The 22,984-nt window shown below is 41.4% G+C and overlaps 1 protein-coding gene across 1 annotated transcript; it reads right to left on the bottom strand.

Moving 5' to 3' along the window:
• Positions 1 to 2,283: 2,283 nt before the first annotated feature.
• ufl1 (UFM1-specific ligase 1) lies at positions 2,284 to 16,416 on the bottom strand. The gene is made up of 19 exons (XM_057017839.1): positions 16,143 to 16,416; positions 15,853 to 15,998; positions 15,653 to 15,681; positions 15,466 to 15,563; positions 14,886 to 15,000; positions 14,674 to 14,804; positions 14,416 to 14,474; positions 14,025 to 14,171; positions 13,271 to 13,446; positions 13,016 to 13,195; positions 12,811 to 12,937; positions 10,720 to 10,842; positions 9,086 to 9,206; positions 8,603 to 8,769; positions 5,904 to 6,034; positions 5,748 to 5,828; positions 5,595 to 5,680; positions 5,079 to 5,259; positions 2,284 to 2,780 (listed from the first exon to the last, which is right to left on the bottom strand). The coding sequence occupies exons 1-19, from the start codon at positions 16,217 to 16,219 to the stop codon at positions 2,559 to 2,561; spliced, it is 2,397 nt and encodes a 798-aa protein (XP_056873819.1). The 5' UTR covers positions 16,220 to 16,416; the 3' UTR covers positions 2,284 to 2,558.
• Positions 16,417 to 22,984: the final 6,568 nt, after the last annotated feature.

The raw sequence follows: 22,984 nt of genomic DNA, 5'->3' as shown, positions 1-22,984 counted from the left end.
AATGTCAGAGGATCCCCGTGCCCAGGCATACAGCATTGGCTGAATACAACAAATACATGCAGGGTATGTATACCTCTGACCAGATATTGGGAGCAAACTTGGTGCACAGGAAAACCAGAAGATGGCCAATGACTGTTTTTTGGCAGGAAGGAAGAAAAAAAGGCGAAGCTAAGGTTAAAACTATGAGGTTGCTGAAGGTTAGTCAATCGGCCCACAGAGACCGGAGGAGGTGCAGCAGCGACTTATGTTGTAGTCGACTGACTTTTTGATTTTGATTTCCCACGTGTTTTTTTTCTCTGTGGATCATTTATTTTTTGACTCATTGGCTGCTGTAATCCTGACTCATTTTTGATTGTCAAAAAAATGCTGGGCAAGCTTTTGAAAAGAACAATCTTCTGGTACTCTATGTGGCACTTTTGGACTTGGCAGGTGCCTTCTGAGTGGAAAGGCATTTCAGCTTCCTCCTTCCCAACATCAAGGCTCTGAAGAGGAGGCTGAAAAAAATCCTGTTAACAAGCACCTGCTTAACATTGCTGTCACAAATAGTTGCATTGTGCACAAGGATCTCAGCAAGGCACAGTGACAGAAGGCCATGACACACCAGAATTTCCAGGAGGAGTGTGCACCTACTTGGCGTGCCATTGACCAGCCCACCTCGTCCTCCCACTCAAGGCCACTTCCCTATCCCAACCAACAAAAATGAGTGCACAGATAAAAGACAAAATACAGCATTGGGAAGGTAATAGTGCACTCTGTGCCATAAAAGCACACCTTGGATGTGTGATGTGGGTCTTCAGGGGGACAGGAATTGTTTCAGAAACTACCACTGCTAAAATAAAAAAACGCCTGGCTATTGACAAATCTAACAGCCTGTAACATGGAATCAGAAAGCTCCAGAAACGTAAAACTTTTTTGAGTTGTAAAATAGTTTGAATTAGATTTTTGCAATCTCAGGAATGTTCATTCTGCATTTATTAAGAATTTCTAAAATGAAAGTTGAAGTAAATTCAATTTCGTTTTGTCTTTTTCTCTTATAACACAGTTTTGGATATTTTATTGCATAAGAATGGTAAATACATGAAAGATTTTGAAAGTTCGACTTCTCCCGGAAAAATGGCGTAAATTATTAAAACAGCATTTTCTGACACAATTATTGACAAAAATAGACCAAGAAAATCAGGCATATTAATAAAAATTAAGGAATTAAAAGGTCACCATAACTTCCTCTCAATCAATGGTATGAATAGATTACATTTAATAAGATTATTATTGGAGTAGGAACGCTACTCGAAATACTCCATCAGCAGGAGGGTCCCCCTACATGAGCCTGGTCCTGCTCAAGGTTTCTTCCTGTTAAAGGGGAGTTTTTCCTTGCCACTGTTGCTTGTCTGGGGTTAGGCCCTGGGATTCTGGAAAGCGCCTTGAAACAATTCTGATTGTAAAAGAAGCTATATAAATAAAGATTGAGATTGATTGAAATAATTGAAAGGCAATTTCAAGTGCAATATTTTATAAAACTATGTATTAAGCCAAGGCACACTCTTTCACCTCCTACCCCATGTATTAAAATCTTAATCTCGATTTATTCAGCTGTTCATAGACCAAATATAAATATGCTCATGCAACCCATAGGCTATGTTCCCTCTAATTTTTCATGTGCCTGAGCAGACACACAAGTTCCCTGAGCACACCGAGGACCACTGTGAGCAACATCAGATGGGTACGCTGTGGCCACACACCAGTATCACGCTTGTTCAAAACCTTGGATCATAGCAAGTTACATGGCTTATTAAAAGAATCAAATGACAGCAGCACATAAAATGAAAAAGACAAAAATCTTGTTGTTCATGAGATGTGTACTATGTTATATGTGTGAGTCCTGCTTTAACCATAGAAAGAGTCCTGGAAAAGGAAAAAAATCTCACTCAGTTTCACCGCTTGTTCTTCTGTGCACATACTCCGACAGCCATTCCATCTTAAAAGAACTGCATTTCTTTTTTTGGCTTTATGAGTGGATGTGTCTCTGCCCGTTCGTTTCGCCATGATAAGGGATTAGCATTTGCGTCTCTTAGATCCGCTGCACTGCTGTTAGCTAGCTAACATGCACGGCGAGTAAAGGCAGGGCACATACGCAAACACTGTCAATGCTATGATTGGCTGCGTAGCGTAAGTGAACTGTATCGGATTATTGGCTGGACACCTGTCGCTAGTCTCTCGTCTTCTTCCACTTTGTACCTTTCAGGGTGGGAAGGGGGGGTGTCACAGGGAGAGTACACAAAGTGACAAAGTTTGTCAGTTTATTATTGAAATTTACATTTCAAAATCATACAATTCAGTGACTGTACCTGATTGATTTCAGACATTTTATTTTAATGAACATGAACACAAATACAGAAGGAAACAGCTTTAATGAATGACATCAGAAACTCATTGACACACAGACATTTTATTTAATATTGAAGATGTATGTTCTCAGAAAAGTAGAATATTAGTAGATGTGGCAGAGTTAACAGTACTTTTTAGGTACAATTGGGGATCAGATTGTGTGGGTGTTTACACTATATTTTTTGTGGGAAAAACTCTGTGGTGGTGTTCTTCTTCTGGGCAAGGGGCAGGTCTTTGACTTGTGGAGTGAGGACCAACAGCTCATGTTGGACACTTCTAGCTTCCTCATCCCACTCCTCTGATTGGTCAGCCTCCTCCTGTTTCCTGTTCATACTCTGGCTCACTAGCTGCTTAACCACCAGATTCTGGTAAGTGGACAGAATCTGCTGCTGCTCCTGTAGAATGACATACATGAATAAGAGGAAACTGCTAAAAAATAACATTAATAACATTGCACAACACAGATAAATGCTTTGAAATTATTTAAATTGGTCAACATTGTCCACCCAGCATGTTGGCATGTATGACAGCGCTGTAGAAGGCTTTTTTTTTTTTTTTTAACTTTTCTACCTACTACCTAGTATTAACAGCAGCCAGAAAGCCTGTATTAAAATGTTCAGAGGTTTTCAAAAGTGCTTTTACAAAAGCAATCACTTATTTTAACCACAGCTAAAAGGCAATAAAAAATAAACGCACGTGGTTAGTTTAGTTACTAAATGGCTTCTGCTTTTTATTTGAGGAGTTTGTGTTGTTGATGCCTATGGAAATGCAATAATTAAGGGGAGCATTAAATATGCAATTTACTATCGGATTACTCTGAAAAATGTTTTATTATTTCACTATTGGCACTTGTTGAATAACATAGATTGGCATGGAAGGTCTCAGGTCAGACTAGAAATGTGTCTTTTGGATCCCATCCCAACACACCTGTTGAAGGATGATTTACCAATCCAGTTCTATCCCGGACCAGATCAATTGTTCTTTAGTGACAGGTTATGTACCCCGGTCCTACAAGGTGGCAGTGATTAAACCAGTGCTTAAAAAACCATCACTGAATCCTGAGGAGTTGGCAAATTATAAGCTTATATCCAACCTTCCTTTTATCTCTAAAATTCTTGAGAAGGTGGTGACTCGGTAACTGGAGCACCTGTGGAGGAACAGCCTGTTTGAGATGTTTCAGTCAGGCATTAGAGCTCACCACAGCACAGAAACAGGACTTATTGAAGTTACTAATGAGCTTCTTAGAGTTTCAGATCATGGACTGGTTTCTATGCTAGTTCTACTGGACCTCAGTGCTGCTTTTGATACAGTTGATCACAGCATCCTGTTACAGAGACTGGAACATATGATTGGGATTAAAGGGACAGCACTAGACTGGTTTAGATCGTATTTATCTGATAGATACCAGTTTGCTCATGTCCATGGCGTTCCCTCTTCAAACAGTAGGGTTAGCCATGAAGTTCCACAAGGTTCTGTACTTGGACCAATCCTTTTCACCTTGGACATGTTTCCCTTAGGAAACATTATTCGGCAGCATGGAATAAATTTTCATTGTTATGCTGATGACACTCAGCTATATCTATCCATGAAACCAGAGGAGACAGAGCAGTTAGTGAAGCTTCAGACCCTTTCTTAAAGACATAAAGTCTTGGATGTCTTCAAATTTCCTTCTCCTTAACTCTGGAAAAACTGAGGTCATGGTAGAGTTCTGACAGGTATTGACAAAAGAGATCACATAACTCCTGTACTGGCGTCTCTTCATTGGCTGCCCATTAAATTTAGAATAATTTTTAAAACCCTTCTTTTGACCTACAAGGTCCTCAGAGGCCTAGCTCCATCCTACCTGGACGAGCTAGTGACACCTTATCATCCCTATAGGCTTCTCCATTCTCAGAATGCTGGTTCACTTGTGGTCCCCAGAGTCTCTAAAGGTAGAACGGGAAGCCGTGCATTTAGCCACCAGGCCCCCCTGCTGTGGAACCACCTCCCTGTCCAGGTACAGGAGGCTGACTCCACCTCTTCATTAGACTTAAAACCTGCCTCTTTGAAAAAGCTTATTATCACCAATTCTGTAGTTCCAGTTACTATCATAGACAGACAGATTATCATACTTAGGGGGTCGTCTAATCATTATGTTAACATTTTAGTTTTGCTGCTATAGGCCGAGGCTGTTGGGGTCCAGAAACATGATTACCTGACAGGCCTCAGTCACCCCACTGGGTCATGCTCTCCTCTCCTCTCCTTTTTCGAGTAGATCATTGATGATGTTATTTCTTGTATAGTTTCTCTGCTCCCCCCTTCCTCTCTCTGTATCCATCAACAGGTCTAGCCACCTTTATAGCTGTATGCTGGCCTGCCGACCTCCGACCCTGCTGACCCACTCTACTCTTATACCAGCAGCTTGTATTATTAATGTATCTCTATGATTTCTGCCTATTTTCTCCTCTACCTGTCCTCCCCCTTCTCCTCTCTCTACCCAGCTGGCCATTAGCAGGAGGGTCCCCCTATATGAGCCTGGTCCTGCTTAAGGTTTCTTCCTGTTAAAGGGGAGTTTTTCCTTGCCACTGTTGCTTGTTGGGGGTCAGGCCCTGGGATTCTGTAAAGCGCCTAGAAACAATTTTGATTGTAACAGACGCTATATAAATAAAGACTGATTTGATTTAGAAATGGAGCGTACTATCACTCAGACTTACTGTTGGTATACGGCCCGTAAGGATGTTGATGATCTGAGGCACACAGCGTCCAGGAGCATGGAGCATGCACTGAGTGCTGGCTTGAAACAGCAGCACACTGGTCAGGTGGAGGACCAGAGCTGGGTCCTCAGACTCCTTAAGTTGCTCCATGAGTGCCTGACGATGAAGGAACAGCACCTGTCTACAGAACAGTGTGATCACAGACTAAAAATCTGGATCAGACCTATCACATGCTCTAAAACCCAATTTGAATAAGTGTTACATTTTGCATTTCAAATGAAAATGGTTTAAAATCAACCCTTGCTGGTTGAAAACACCAATAAGTAACAATTAAAAATGATGCTGTTAAATATTTCACAGATGTTTCTTTTGTAGTCAGGCGATGACTAAATTTCCATCTTCTGATGCTCATTTAATCCTCAGAGGCAGGGAAATATGCTATTTTTCAGCCGTGTTTTGTAGGCTGAAAGACAGACAGAACAATTTCTGAATTCACACCTCCACTGAAAAAGTTACCTCTCTTTCTTCTTGTCTCCCTTCTTCAGCATGAAGCCACACACCTCTGTACATGCCTCAATGTTGGTCAGGAAGTCTTCAGTTGTCTGAAAAAAACGCAGGGAGATTTTATTTCCATAATTCAGCTGATGATGTCAACAGCTGTAAACTTACTCTGCCATTCAGGCAGTTATGCAGCTTCATCAAAGGGCCTCTAGTATCCTCAGGTAGTTTGCTCAGGATCTTTACTCTGACCTGAGGCGACAACACAAAGCTGTAAAAATACAGGTGTTTCAAGGAATCTGGTTTTAATGTGGAGTTGTTTCTCACCTCACTGCTGATGGTGTTTGGGTTCTCCACAGACATCATCATATCACCAGCCAAGAAGTTAAACAGGATGTTCGTGACATCTGTGCACAGTGTCTTCAGGATGTGTTTTGAAATTAGGACTTGAATTTCCTCTGCATCAACAAAAATAAATGAAGATACATGTACTGTAACAAGATTTGGTCTTCTATCTAGAGATCTAGAACTATAGATCTAGATTAAAAGTCTAGATCTATAGTTGATAAAGTACAGTGAGAGTAAAAAGTATTTGATCCCTTGCTGATTTTGTTGGTTTGTCCACTAATAAAGACATGATCATTCTATACTTTTAATGGTAGATATATTCTAACATGGAGAGACAGAATATCAAAAAGAAAATCAAGAAAATAACTTTAAAGAATTTATTTTATTTTTTTTCATTGAGGGAAATAAGTATTTGATCCCCTAGTATGCATTAGGAGTTCTGGCTTTCACAGACCAGTTAGACGCTCCCAAACAACTTGTTACCTGAATTGAAGACACCAGGTCTAACTAATCACCTGTATGTAAGACAACTGTTCACAGAATCAGACAATCAGACAGATTCCAAACTCTCCACCATGGGTAAGACCAAAGAACTCTCTCAGGACCTCAGAGACAGGATTGTTGACCTGCACAAATCGGGAATGGGCTACAAAAACATTAGCAAATTGCTGGGTATTAAAGTAACAACTATTGGTGCAATTGTGAGAAAATTTAAGAAGTATAACATGACCATCAATAGACCTCGGTCTGGTGCGCCACAGAAGATTTCACCTCGTGGGGTAGCAATGATCATGAGAACAGTGAGAAATCGGCCTGCAACCACACAGCAGGAGTTAGTGAATGACCTCCAGGCAGCTGGGACCAAAGTCACCAGGAAAACAATTGGCAACACTTTGCGCCGCAATGGATTAAAATCCTGCAGTGCCCGAAAGGTACCCCTGCTTAAGAAGGCACATGTGGAGGCTCGCCTAAAGTATGCCAATGATCACCTCAAAGATGCACAAAGTGATTGGGAGAAGGTTCCGTGGTCAGACGAGACCAAAAACTATTTGGCCTAAACTCTACTCGTCATGTGTGGAGGAAGAAAAATGCTGCCTATGATCCCAGGAACACTGTGCCCACCGTCAAGCATGGAGGTGGAAACATTATGTTTTGGGGGTGTTTCTCTGCCAAGGGCACAGGGCTACTTCACCGCATCACTGGGAAGATGGACGGAGCCATGTACCGTGCAGTGCTGAGGAAGCTGAAAATGGGCCGTGGCTGGGTCTTCCAACATGACAACGACCCAAAGCATACAGCAAAGGCAACAAAGGAGTGGCTCAAGAAGAACCATATTAAGGTCATGGAGTGGCCCAGCCAGTCTCTGGACCTCAATCCAATTGAAAATCTATGGAGAGAGCTGAAGGTCCGAGTTGCCAAGCGACAGCCCACCAACCTTAATGATTTAGAGATGATCTGCAAAGAAGAGTGGGCCAAAATTCCCCCTGATATGTGTGCTAACCTTGTGGTTAACTACAACAAACGTTTGACCGCTGTGCTTGCAAACAATGGCTTTGTCACCAAATATTAAGTGCTTTTGGATAGAGGGATCAAATACTTATTACCCTCAATGAAAAACAAATAAATTAAACTAAATTCTTTAAAGTTATTTTCTGGATTTTCTTTTTGATATTCTGTCTCTCCATGTTAGAATACATCTACCATTAAAAGTATAGAATGATCATGTCTTTATTAGTGGACAAACCAACAAAATCAGCAAGGGATCAAATACTTTTTACTCTCACTGTATATACCGTAATTTCTAGACTATAGAGCGCACCTGATTAAAACCTGCATAATCTAATTTTAGAAAGAAAATCAATTTTGTATTTATACAAACCGCATCTGTCTATAAGCCGCACTGAAACATAGGTTGCGGAAGAACTCAGACGCAGACTGGAGAAAGCTCCACTGAATGAAAGACACGTCAACGAAGGGAGGTCTTCAATCACACACATAACCTGGCTTATGGTGTGCAGGTGCAAACAGTAATTAAAACAGTAATTAAATACATCAACAACCAGAACTCAATAAATAGAACACTAACATTGAAAGTTGCAAAAGATAACATTTACAACGAACAAAAACAGGGTTAACACCAACCTGAACCCACAGACACACTGCCACAAAGCATGCTGGGAAATTCCCACACTGACCCTCCCCAACACGCTACACTACCTTTGCTTTTCTTTTCAAACAGTGCCTGTGACGCGGCAGTAACACAGCAGCAATACGGCAGTAACACTAACAGGGCTGGTTAAAAAAACATACCGGTAAAATTTCTTCTTGCATTTTCCATGATGAGGGTCTGTTTATGCTCATTTTATTCATACACAAAGCGCGAAATTGCACTAAACTTGCGTCTTCCTCGACACATATATTCCACCTGTCTCTCTTACCTTTTCTGCTCGAGCGCCAATAGAAAAATTACATAAATAAGCCGCACCGTAGAACAAGCCGCAGTGTTTAAAGTGTAGGAAAAAAGTAGCGGCTTATAGTCCGGAAATTACGGTACACAAAATCTGTCAAATAAACAATTTGGTACATTTTGTAAGAATAAAATTATTAGTGAGATCAACAGCACCTGGAAGACCACAGGGTGCGGATTGAATCATGACAAAACATTCACTGAGACTTACCAGAGAATAATTTAGTGCCTTTGTCAAATAAACGGATGTTGTTGTAAAGGTTGGTGATCTCCTCCTGCAGATCCTTTGTGCTCTTCTTCTTGTTGGCCCTTGATGGTGTGCTGGTGGAGGACATGGACACTTCCCGCAGAATCTCCTGGTAGGTTTTATTGAGAGGCCTGTCAAGATATGAACAAGTGAATGTCCCTCAGTGGAAAGACTAAGAAAAAAATAAATATTTTTTTAGGCAATGTGAAAAAGAGAGAAACACCATTAAATCTTCACAATGGTCACACTGAGGTCAAAGTGAAAAGTGTTTAAAAGTGAAGAGTAAACACAGGGCACATGTCACTATGTAAAAACACATGTATGTTTCCGAATTTTAATTAGGGTACTGTAATATTTTTTTTTGCATGACTATGTACCGGTATGTACATTTATATCATGAGCCCACATGGATATGCACTGTATATGGACTAAAGGCACAGGCCTTACCTCACTAAATGCTCTGCCAGCTCATAGAGGATCTCTTCAGGGCAGTCGCTCACTCTCTCACCTAATACAGATATGAGATCCTCTTGGCTCATAAAAACAGCTTCTGGTTGTTTACCACGATCTTTGTAAAGGTAAGACAAGAGCTAATTAGTCTCACAGGTAACTACAATTCTTAGAGAAATGGGTGCCTTTGAGGACCCTGGGGACTAATATACTCCAGATGTTTACACACAGTTTAATTGAGCTGTGCTCAAAATTAGCCTTTGGCATCAATTTGGAATTCGGTCCTTGTCCCAGGTAACATGCAACTGAGAAAAGGGAATAGCTGATGGGAACATGGTGGTGGTATGTATCCTTCCAGCAAGTTGATATCTATTAATTCACACTATAAACGACTTGAATCAGGCGGTAGACCAGCAGTTCGAACAACAGGTTCCATATCTGGACCGATATCGCAGCTTTTTCATCGTGTACTTACGGTATTTAGATGTAATAACTAAGGTGTACAATAAGTAAGAAAAAGATCCGAAGCATGAATTTTTTTTCTAGGGAAGATATGCATGCCCTTATGTTAAGTGCATGTGAATCTCAGTGAGAGTAGCTAATTATTGAAATTATTTGACATTAGGGATGCACCAACACCAATATCAGCCCGATACTCTGTTCCCGTATTTGTACTGATTTTTTTTTGGGATATTTGATAAGTGTTCCGATATCATTTTACGGCAGCATCATTTCACCTATTATGTTCACCATTAGCAAAGAGGAGCAATGACGGTGGTGTGTCAAGTGGAAGGGTGAAAGCAAGCACTGTGGACCAAAGGAAGATGTCCAGCGACAACCCATGCACAGTGAATACAAAAGACATGTCCAGCGGTTGTTGATAATATGAGATTTATCTTTATCTTCTAAGTATACTGATATGAGAAACCTAGCTGACATATTACTGCCGTCAAAGCTACAAGCGTTGTGTAGAGGCACATCCACATCCCACAGTTACAAGACATTTCGGCCCTCACCGGTGATATTTGGACAAAGACACCACAAAGCGTTGTCCTGCATGCTAAACAATTTTGGTGGTTGTACAGCAGCCAAGCCATTGCAGGTGTGTTTGACTGGGGGCTCGCTCCCTCTCAGGCTCATTTACACAACATACAACCATGTCACCAGAAAAAAGGTTTTTCCTTTGTATTATCAAAAGGACTGTGTGTTAACATGGAGAGAGTGTGATAATGAGTGCTCACACGGAGACAGTTATGACAATGTCCTCTTTCTGTGGAGCCATGAAGAGTTTATACAAGTTAAAATGAACGAAGTGCTTTCACTGCTGTGCACAGTGGCTGTCAATCGTAATGTTATCCCTCGACGCCCCTCTTTGTCTGCGACAAGCTTTCTGGATGTTTTTGCTCCGCGGTCATATGCCAACACAGGGTTATGGAGCATGTGCACATGCCTTGTTTAACTCCAATTTAGGCGTATACATGACAGAGAAAATCAATTTCCGATTGCATGATCAGGGTGTAGTAGTAGGATAAGGAGAACGGAGATATTAGTCAGACTAATACGTTAGGAATAAGGTCATATTAAGGTCATGTAAACATACTGAAACCTGAACGGGGCTTATTGTGCTGTACCTTGCATTGACATTCCAGTTTCCTCGTCACTCTCCTCATCCCTCCTCCCTTTCTTCTTGGTTTTGCGGATGCGGATCTCTCTTGCATTTCCACCTCCCCCTGCTTTTGTGCTGCCACTGCCAACTGGGACACATGGAAGGAGAAGTCCCGGACCAATGAACACTTGTTTCCAAAGACTGTATGTTGAGAGCCACAACCAGATAAAAAATGTCCACTGCTTATGTCACTAAAATGGAGCAGCCATTCACGCAGTATGCATCTCTTCTAAATCTCTAAGCAACAAATGGTATCGACATCGGTCCAGATATGGAACCAATCAAGCAAGCTGAAGCTGAGTGACTTTTTAATATTAATCTTAACTGTTACATCAACATTTTACTTAAAATGAACCATTTCCTGTCTAATTGCACAGCTGCAGAAGTAAAAGAGCAACCAGGGAAGAAACATTAGGCTTTTCTTACATTGACTACAGTACTTATATTCTATATAGAGTCCAGATTAATTGAAGTCATCTATGCGCTACAACGAATCAGTGTACTGGCTGATGCTTCTACGACTGACGCGAGACAGACAGCCCAGGCCATTCATGATTTCAACCGTGAGTGGCCAATAAACCGGTGCTCGGAAAGGGTAAGGAGCAACATATTTCATAACATGCACAGCGATTATACATAAAAATACATACTGCTTCCTAAAGAAAATGTGTTGTTTACTGTTGTATACAGTCAACAGGAAATAGATTTTTGTAAGATTATAGTAAGTCATGAGCGAAAGAAGCTCTAGGGCAGGGCAAGTAAGAGTTTAGCTGGGCAAGTAGATAGCGGCACTTGTGCAGCACTTGTGTGGTAGGAAAAAACCTGTCAGTTGGTTCTCCAATTATCTCTCAGGGCGATCTCACATCGGCACCACAGATGGATTTGGATCTAACTCACTTTTACCCTAAAAGGGTGTTCCAAAGGGTCCATTTTGAGGCTTCTTTATTTTTTCCATATAAGAATAATATTGCACTACAGTCTGAAATCTGGCTGATTCCAATCTTTTCCCTTTCACATCCATGTGGAGTATCTCAATATGAAACCAGACTTGTTATACCATTGTAAAAGATTATTATATGTATAATCCTTTGTAATGTCCTTGATTTCAGTGAGGTCATATAAATGAATACCACATCCTCAAATAATGAGTCTCCTGTGATTATATGCATAAATAAGTTTTCATAGCATCCTAAGTTTTCTCATTTTTTTTACTCAAGACAGAAGTTCATATAGTTAAGGTGGATGACCCTGTTTTTTTCTTATTTTTAAAGGTTCTACTTGGGAGACTTCCATCATATTTAACCTCACTTTTACATCACTGCTTCACTGGATTCCATGCACATCCACAGTCTCATATCAGTCTGAATAAGTCTCTTGTGAACTCCAGTCTAGGAAAGACCACTCTTACCTTCTATGCTCCATATGGCTAGCATACAATTTATATTTCTGTAGTCAAGTATTGCATTGTGATGCCATGTACTGCATTTACGCATTGCGATCTGTATTTCGAACTGTGTTTGTGAACTTCAATTGCAGGACATCCCTGAAAAAAAGAGGTTGCTTTCAATGGACTTTCCTGTTAAAATAATGTTTAAATAATTACGTTGAAATCTAAACTGGCACAGGACAAGCAGCTCAACAAAAGCAGCTCACTTTCCACTTCATGGATCTAAAATATGTTGCCTGCATCATGTCCTGAAGTCACACATGAGTCACAGGTAAACTATTGATCCATGAAGACTTTTCACGTAAGTAAGGAATACCTAAAAATTGTAAAACATTGTTGGCAGACATATGTAATGGGGATACAAAAAATAAATAAATAAATACGGTATTGATTTTCCATCCTACAGCATTCCCCCATAACAATGGACCTGAAGACTTGTCACCTCAATTTTTAACACCATACACATATTTATATTTTCTGTTTATTTTGAATATCTAAAGCTGTGTGTTAGATGAGCTGCTCTAATTCCCTCATCATTTCTACCACTGAATGATTCCAGTCAATATTTAAGTCTCATATCATGATAACTTTATCAATGGCTGAACACACCTGTGGTCTTTGTCTTGCGCTCAGCTTCCTTCTTCTCCTTTTTTGAAGGTGCGGTACTCTCGTTAAGCATGGATGCATGCTTCAGATCTTCTTCGCTGATCAAAAATACTGGATTGTTTTTGACATCCTGCAAAAGAAAAAAAAAACAAACACAAATGCTGTCTGCTTGTACTAATGTGTTTTAGTTTTTGATCAGTTTTTCTACCTTCTGAGCCTTATGCTGCATGGCTTCGTCAAAAAACTTCAGGCAGTTGCTGATGAAGTTTTCACTAACAACAAATGTATCACCCAGGACTCTGGCAGATGAATGGACATTTGTATTTCTGATAGCCTGGTTGATCACCATCCCCACATCCTCCACTGACAGGCAACTGGGCAGAATTGGCTAAAACAGCAGGAAAAAAAACTGCTAGACATACAAGAAGCAATGTCAGAAGTACTGCAGAGCACATGTGGACACCTGTATATCTGTCCATGTCGCAGAGTTGACTGCTTCCTCTACAGATGCCTCTACTTGGTCCACTAGCATCTGACTGATGCAGGCTGCTCTCAAGAATAACAGTTTGTTTGACTTGAAGCGCTTCTTGATGTAGTTGTTGGGGTCAGGGATGCCCAGCCTGAGCAGTGCATCAAATTCTACAGGAGGAAGATGCAACTATGTCAATAACATTTTTAATTTAAAGCACCTAGAAACAATTTGGATTGTAACAGATGCTATATAAATAAAGATTGATTGATTGGTTGATTTAGTGGCTATTATTTTCATTTTGCATTGCAATATTTAATAAGATATTATATAAACATATTTTTTGTGACCACTGACTTCAAAATTTAAAATGCAGGTCACATGAGCCTACATGTAGATATTTTATTATACTGTCTTTATTTCTGTTGTAATGTCACTCAACTTCCCCAATGAAATAATGTAGGTAATGTTTAAAGCACTGTTTTTTCCTCCTTTCTCAGGAATGCCAGTATTAGGGCCATTCCTTATTATTTACAATGAGCTTATGCAAATCTAGTTGAACAATATTTGCTTTGCTCCAAAACTGTTCTGTTGGGTCAGATCATGTCTGTGTAAATGATTATCACCTGGACATTGAGATGTTGCAGTATTATCTAATAAAAAAACAGGAGTAGCAACAGTAAAAAGGTAAAGAATGGGGCTTTAAAAGAACACAGCATTTAGCACAGGTATGAGATGATGAAACTACCAAGATATCCATTCTGATGCAGGAAGGAATCCACCCAGGTGTTCTGTGTTTTGGTGTAAATGTCAGGGATGTACACTGCTTTGTCCTGTCGACCTCCAACCACGTTTCCTTTTAGACGTCCGCTAATGACCAATTCCTCTAGAACAGCTTAAATTGGTAAAGAAAAAAAAAAATCACTAGTTACTTTTTGACAGACTTGCTTGAATCTTTCCTTTTATGTTACCCTGTGTTGTCCACAACACTGTCCTAAAAAAAAATTATTGCATAGCATTTTTGAAAAAGTCCATAAAATCAACTTTGTCATCAGTAAATTATATTAATTATATAAGTATAAACAAATATGCATTTGTTGTCAATGTATTACTTTAACAGAATCAGTATGTGTCCTTACAATAGAAAAGATGTTCTTGAAATCCAAACATTCCGATCATGATGCTGACAGGTGTCGGTCTGCAGTACAAAGTGGTCCAGATTTAAATTGCAGAGTGATGAAAATGAAAACATGTGTTAACATTTTTAAGACTTTTGAAAGACTGATTTAAGGCATTTCAATGTGAATTCAAGCCGTGTATTTAAATTAATGCCTTGAAGTTAATGCCTTTTAAGATTTTATAAGATCACGGGAATCCTTAAAATGCAGTAATGTTACCTTGTAATGGCGCCAAACAGTCCACGTATTCTGGCCTTGTGGCGAGCAACAAAAACTGGCGTAAATATGACTCCCCGGTTGTATGGGTCCATTTCTCCTTGGATTAGCTTCCCGAGTCGCTTTAACAACTCCTGCAACAGCCAAGAAAATATGTTATTTTATTTCAGGGAGAATCAACTGAGATATGAGAGGATTGTTGTTTTGTGACTGACCTCAGATAGAAAGTCTCCTGGCAGGTCATAGATTTTACATAGCTCTGCCACACTGATCAGACCAGCCTCCTGCAGTTTGTCATTAACCTCATCAGCTAAACGGTCTAGGTAAGTGCTGCAAACATCACAATTAGACTGTTGACTCATCTAATTGTTGCTTTTAAATTTCTGCCCACTACATCTGCCAATGCAGAGAATACAGCTAGCAGTTTGGTCTTTGATACCGACTATAGTTTAATTTAGTTTGTCCTTGTTACAAATGTCTTTTATCAGCTCATTTTTGGTATTTGGATGTTTTTTATATTATCATATTTGGATCGTTTCCTGTTGAAATCCAGACAAACTTTTTGAAGATCTTAATGTGATTGATCAGTATAGCCAATCCAGTTTTGAATCTGATACTTACAAAATTGGATTGGCGCTTAAAAAATTTCTAGATGAACATATAGCCAGCAACTTGCACACTATTCACTTAAAGCAGGAATGTGACATCGAATCTTTATCCTTTCACTGGTTCTTTAACATCGTTATTATTTGTTCCCAATGTTTGCTGAAAGACAGATTTCCAACCGATACTTACTCATCAATAAGCTGTCCCAGTACAAGCTGAATCCCCTTGTCAGATTTAGCAATATCACATGCTCTACTTTCAACATGGACCCAGTCTACATTGATACTCTGGAAACATTTAAATGAAGAGACAATTATCACACACTGTTCAGGGTGTTGTTGACATTATAACACTGATGAATCATGTTTGGACTTACCAGCTGAAGGTCCACAATGTTGATTCGCCCTGTAAAAAGAAATTAATTATCAGTGTGTCTATTTCATATCAGTTAATATTATAATACAAAAAATACTCCGATCACGATCACTGGAACACTATATATATATATAAAACACATGTACATGCGATGATTTTTTTTCTAGACTGTACAAGTAGGTAGTATTTATAAAAACAGACCTCCATGGATGTAAAGCTCGTCTCGGATCTCCTTGCTGATTTGGGTTGGGGTGATATACTCCTTTCCATCCAGTGTGTGCACCACATCCAGCTTCTTTTCTTGAATCAGTTTGGAGATTATTTCAATGCAGTTTCTTTCAGACAACCTGTGGAATATTTGACACAACAAACATAAGCGTAGTATTTATTTTCTTAGGTCCATATATTTTAATCGTGTTCCTACTATCGATACTTTAACAGATTGTTATAAACTTTAACAAGATTAGCATAACAGCTGCTGTTTACGTTACCTTTGCACCGAGTCCGCAAACTGAGCTCTCTGAAAATCAGCAGCGAGCCTCCGAATTTCTTCCCAACCCGCTGCCATGATAATTTATGTCTTTACAGAAACAAGAAGCTGTCACTTAGAAAATGTCGTTCCACACCCATGAAGAAGCTACAGTAATGCTATCTAGCTAACGTGCTGCTGAACCACACGTCTACATTCAGTGACGTAAACGGAGAGCGACGAGGACCAAATCTTCTCCGCCAGCGTGTAAACAAGATCCTCAATAATTTCTTATAGAATAATAAAACCCACTATTAGGTATACCTTAGGTATCTCTCAATTACTTAATTTTTTGATTAAAAAACAATTCAAAAGGCCTAACTACATTTGGAATCCCACGTGTTATCCTGTCTTCTTATGGTTCTTTTGGTTTTCGTTCCCTATGAGGTCCCTCACGTTACATAGTGGTTCCACCAACCCAAGCCCAATGTTCTGCAAACGTAAAATTTGTAGAATGTTTTATTTACTTATTTAGTGTTTTATTGGTTATATTGATATTCACCCACAACCTAAAAACCTTCATTTTGATCATTTAAATTAATGGTGCTCTTCTCTACATGAGCTCGGAAGCAAAGAATGAAGACGGAAATATTTCAGGAACTTTATTTTTTAATACAATAGAAAATTTAAATAAATAAATAAAAATAAACCCACTTTAAAATACAAATTAAAAAAAGGTTGTGGGGGGAGAGACAGAGAAGCCTCACTTTTTGTTCCAGTGGGGGTCGTCATTCTTTCGCAGCTGATCTTAAAGGAGGGGGCATTGCGATGTTTGTGAACGATAAACATCAGGGTGATGGAGCAGTACTGCAGCAAAGACATTGAACTGCTAGCGGTTAGCATTCGGCCATATTACCCGAGGGAATTCTCGCATGTTATTGCGATAACCGTGTACATCCCTCCATCGGCCGATGCTGCTGCTGCCTGCGAGACTGTACACACCATAGTTTCAAAGCTTCAGACATCGCACCCCAAGTCCCTCCTCCTCATCTCTGGTGACTTTAATCATGCTTCTCTGTCCTCCACTCTCCCACCCTTCACCCAGTATGTGAAATGCCACACAAGAGACAATAGAACTTTGGATTTAATGTATGTAAACACCAAGGATGCATACACCCCCCCGCTGGGCCGTTCTGATCACAACCTGGTTCATCTGTCCCCTGCATACATACCTATGGTGAATAAACAACCACCCACCAAGAGGTATGTAAGGAGCTGGTCTGAGGAGACCAGCATGGCTCTGAGGGACTGCTTCGACACCTCAGACTGGGATGTGTTATGTGAACCTCACGGAGAGGACATCGACGGCCTGACAACCTGGATCACGGACTACATCAACTTCTGTGTGGTAAATACCATGCCTACCAGGAAGGTTCGGTGTTTCCCCAACAACAAACCTGGGTGACCCCTGATCTAAAAGCCCTGCTGAATGAGAAGAAGAGAGTTTGTAGATCTGGGGACAAGGAGGAGCTGAGGAGAGTCCAGAAGGAGCTGAGAAGGGGGATAAGCAGAGGCAAGGACAGCTACAGGAGGAAGCTTGAGGAGCGCCTCAAGGGGAGCAACGCCAGGGAAGTCTGGAGAGGCCTAAAAACCATCTCAGGCCACACAAAGGACAGCGGGAGGGGCCCTGAATCTGGGGGCCTGGACTGGGCAAACGAGTTGAATTCCTTTTTCAACAGATTCAACTGTGCTGCCCCTCCCTCTTCCACTCATCAAAGCCCAGACCTAACTGTGCTGTCACATCACCATCCCCCCTCTCCCCCGTAACACCTCCGGCACCGGCAGCTCTCTCCTCACACCATGCCACCTCCCTCCACCCCCTGCCAGATCAACCCTCACAGTCCAACCCCCATCCTCAACCACCAGGAGTCACACATCGCCTCTCCATAACAGCTGATCAGGTGAGGAAGGAACTGAGGAGGACCAAGACAAGGAAAGCTACTGGCCCTGATGGCATCAACTCCAGACTACTCAAGGACTGTGCAGATCAGCTCTGTGGAGTACTCTTACACATCTTCAACCTGAGCCTCAGTCTGGAGAGAGTTCCACTCTTGTGATGTCGTCAAAATCATCCTCAGAAGTGTACTCAGACAGGCGCACGAACGAAGTTCACCACAATTTGAGACCAGACGTCAAAGTTCCTTTTCTACCTTGGCCAAGGGGAGTCCCGGGGGCTTTCTCTCCACCCCAGCATTGTCTCTTTTATTAAAACAGGCATGATTACATGGCAGGAGGCGTTTCTTTAGTTCCATGGTTTGCATCCGAGTCACATTGCCCATATTTGACCATAATGAAGCGGCTCTCGGTCTACGCACAGGTGCACAGCATTGAGAACTCTAACCCGAGCAGATATCACACATTATTGTTTTGTCCTCCTCACAAACACACTCACATACAGTTTCCCCAGTCCAGTTTACCCCAGTTAATCCTTCTCGCATTATCTACAAAACTACTCTACTTTTATTAAAATAGCTATAACATAAAATGCAATTTGCTATATTTTACAACAGTGGAAAACATCATGTGTGGTTCCGGTTCCCACGACTGCGCACGCCAGGGAGCCCAACCACTTCAGGCCAGTGGCTTTAACCTCTCACCCGATAAAGACAATGGAGAGGATCGTTCTCACCCACCTCCGACAGCTGGTGGACAGCAAGATGAACCCTCTACAGCATATCAATCGGGCATTGGTGTGGATGACGCTGTCATCTACCTGCTGCACCGGTCACTCTCACACCTAGAGGGCACCGGGAGCACTGTGAGAGTCATGTTCTTTGACTTATCCAGTGCCTTCAACACAATCCAGCCATCATTGCTGAGAGGGAAGCTGGAGGGAGCCGGAGTCAACTGTCACCTAGCTGCCTGGACCACCGACTACCTCACCAACAGACTACAGTACGTGAGGCTCTGTGACTGAGTCTGATGTGGTAGTCTGCAGCACGAGGGCACCGCAGGGTACAGTTCTCTCTCCCTTCCTCTTCACTCTCTACACATCGGACTTCAGCCACAACTTGGACAGCTGCCACCTCCAGAAGTTCTCCGATGACACAGCCATCGTTGGACATGTGTCTGAGGGGAACGAAATGGAGTACAGGGAGGTCATCACCAACTTTGTCGCCTGGTGTGAACTGAACCATCTGTGCATCAACACCAGCAAGACAAAGGAGGTGGTGATCGACTTCGGTAGGAAGGCGTCTCACTCTGCACCCGTGAACATCCAGGGTTTGGACATTGAGATTGTGGAGGAGTACAAATACCTGGGTATTCATCTCAACAATAAACTGGACTGGACTCATAACACAGACGCCCTGTACAAGAAGGACCAAAGACGTCTTCATCTGTTGAGGAGACTGAGGTCCTTTGGAGTGTGCAGGACACTGCTTCGGACTTTTTATGACTCTGTGGTGGCATCGGTGATCTTCTACGCTGTGGTCTGCTGGAGCTGTGGAAGCTCAGAGAGGGACAGGAAAAGACTTAACAAACTGGTCAGAAGGGCTGGCTCACTCCTGGACTGTTCTCTGGACTCCGTTGATGAGGTGGGTGAGAGGAGGATGTACTATTCCTGACAAATCAATCTACTGCAAGCCATGATTTTCTGATCACCAAAAACGATTGAAAGATTTTCAATTCATTTAAATATTTTGAACATACACCAACAGAGAGAATTAGATAAAGGATTTCTGTGCTGGGAGAACTTGAGTGCTCGCCTAAAGATATCCTCGATTGCTGCCTCAGTGTGGCCAGGGAACTTCTTTAGACAGCCCACTAAAGCAGAATTCAAGAATTCAATGAACATGAAGCTGGACATATGATACAATCTGGTCTTGCAAGATAGATGAGTTTACAGTTTACTGAATTGACGTGTGTGTAAATTATTTACTTCTCTCAACCGCGGCCATGACAGATATGGCTGACTGCCAAAGTGGAGTCGGATCAGAGTGACTGGCCGCCTGTTGGAGCGGTGTTGACTCATCTGAAAAGAAATTGAATATGTTGGTCAGTTTATTTATGATGGGCATTTTAAACATGGTCTTTGCAAAAGATGAACCTATGCTGTTAGATTATGACTACAAATATGTGCATCATCAATCAATCTTTATTTATATAGCGTCTGTTACAATCAAAATTGTTTCTAGGCCCTTTCCAGAATCCCAGGGCCTGACCCCCAACAAGTAACAGTGGCAAGGAAAAACTCCCCTTCAACAGGAAGAAACCTTGAGAAGGACCAGGCTCATGTATGGGGATCTGCCTGCTGATGGCCGACTGGGTAGAGAGGGAGGAGAAGGGGGAGGACAGGTGGAGGAGAGACTCGGCAGATATCAATAAAATACATTAATTAGATTGATTATAATAAACTGCCGGTAGAATAGAGTGGGTCAGCGGGGTTGGAGGTCAGTAGGTCAGCATACAGCTATGAAGGTAGCGATACCTGTATATGGATACAGAGAGAGGAGGGGGGGGGGGGGGTCAGAAAAACTACACAAGAAATAACATCACTGATCTCCTTGGTGAGGAGGCGAGGAGAGGAGAGGCAGCCATGACCCAGCAGTCAAAAGAGACAAAATGTGATTTTTTTTTGCCCAAACTTTCTCGACGAGCAAACGTCAAAAAAGTCAAAATGTGATTGCACCATTGGTTTCCATATACTCCTGTTGCTTCTGTTCTCATTTCTGTTTTGAGAAAAAAAATGCAAACATGCCCCAACTGACATTTTCTCGACGAGCAAATGTCAAAAAAGACAAAATGTCATTACAATAGTTTCCATAATTTGAATGCCAACAAAAAACTTGCCTTGGTGCTTGATTCTTGAATTCAGTTTTTTTGGGGAAATTCTTTTGCTGATTCTATAAATGCACTGCAAAACTCTGAGTAATAGCCGCCCATTCTTGTGTTGACTGCTTGCTAGCATAGTTTGCATGCTTCGTGGAAAAGTGACAGCTGTCTGTGTAGATACTCAATCATCCAGGACATAGTTAGCCACCAAAATTGACGGCTGAGATTATACTCTTTAAAAACCACAACACTTTCTAGGCATATCATACATACAGCCGTTGATCGGACTTCAGTGAAAAATATTTTGTTGCCCATTCTTTATTTAAAAACTCGGCACTCACTGTCCACTTTCCTTTTCTTTGGTCCACTCATTTTTAAAGAAGGGCACAAATGGCAAGTGAAAAGGAGAGTGGCACTAAGCATCAACAAGGGACATTTTGTGGGGAATGCTCCATCTATTGGGGAAAAGCGGAAATAAACAAGTTTTTTTTTTCTTTTTGTTTAAAAAAAAAAAAATGTTCGGCAGGCTGGATTAATAAGCCTGAATGGCCGTATATGGCCTGCAGGCCATAGTTTGCCCATGTCTGCTCTAACCTAATGTTCCCCCCTAACCCTAACCCTAACCCCCCAGGGGAAGCTCCAAACTCTTAAACGTAACCCGAACCTAACCCTAAATACCAAACCAAACATATTGCGCATTGAGAATAGAGGCTAAAAAAAGCAAAAACTATATAATGGACGTAAGAGTTTCTTTTCAAATAACAATTGTCGAATGTTTATGTTGTAATTTTATTTCTATTTTATTCTATATTTATGTATATTAAGATTAAGATTAAGATGAACTTTATTCATCCCCGTGGGGAAATTGAATTATAGTAGCAGCGTATGCAGAGTAAAGAGACCGAAAAAATAAATACAGATAAGATTAGAATGTTATAAGCATATATACAGCATATATTATAAGCATATATATAATATATACATAATATAATATATACATATTATAAGCATTATAAGCATATATACATAAATATAGAATAAATTAGAAATAAAATTACAACATGAACATTACACAGTTGTTGTTATTGGCTGGGTTTGGTTGAGTTATATAGTCTGATGGCGGACGGCAGGAATGACTTCCTGTACCGTTCCTTAGAGCAGCGAGGCTGCAGGAGTCTGTTGCTGAAGCTGCTCCTCAGTTTGTCCACTGTGTTATGGAGGGGGTGGGAGGGACTGTCCATGATTGTCCGCAGTTTCAACACCATCCTGTCCCTCACCACCTCGTCCAAGTTATCAAGTCTACAGCCAACAACAGACCCTGCCTTTTTGATGAGTTTGTTGAGTCTGTTGGCATCCTTTGCTTTAATGCCTGCACCCCAGCACACTGCAGCAAAGAAGATGGTGCTAGCCATGACAGACTGGTAGAACATGTGGAGCATCCTGCTGCAAACACTGAAGGACCTGAGTCTCCTGAGGAAGTAGAGTCTGCTCATGGCCTTCTTGTAAACAGCATCGGTGTTTGTGGACCACTCCAGTTTATTGTCCAGCTGGACACCCAGGAACCTGTAAGATGGGACTAGTTCCACTTCTTTCCCACTAATGCAGACTGGGGAGGGAGGGGACTTGATTTTTCTGAAATCCACCACCATCTCCTTCGTCTTGGTCACGTTGAGCTGCAGAAGGTTCTCCCTGCTCCACCTGACAAAACTCTCCACAAGGTCCCTGTATTCATCCTCCTGTCCATTCTCCACACACCCGACTATGACTGTGTCATCCGAGTACTTCTGGAGATGACATGTCTCAGAGTGGTACTGGAAGTCGGCTGTGTAGGTGGTGAACAGGAATGGGGAGAGCACAGTTCCTTGAGGAGCTCCTGTGTTGCTCATCAGGGGGTCGGACACACAGCTCCGCAGTCTCACAAACTGTGGCCGACCTGTCAGGTAGTCCTCGATCCAAGAAACAAGGGGAGCATCCATCTGCATCTTCTCCAACTTCGCCCTCAGCAGTCTTGGCTGGATGGTATTGAAGGCA

This window comes from Takifugu flavidus, chromosome 19, assembly GCF_003711565.1.
Source record: "Takifugu flavidus isolate HTHZ2018 chromosome 19, ASM371156v2, whole genome shotgun sequence".
In the NCBI taxonomy this organism is placed as follows: Eukaryota; Metazoa; Chordata; class Actinopteri; order Tetraodontiformes; family Tetraodontidae; genus Takifugu; species Takifugu flavidus.
Note: the sequence above shows the minus strand (reverse complement) of the source record. Positions and strands in the feature narration are given on the sequence as shown.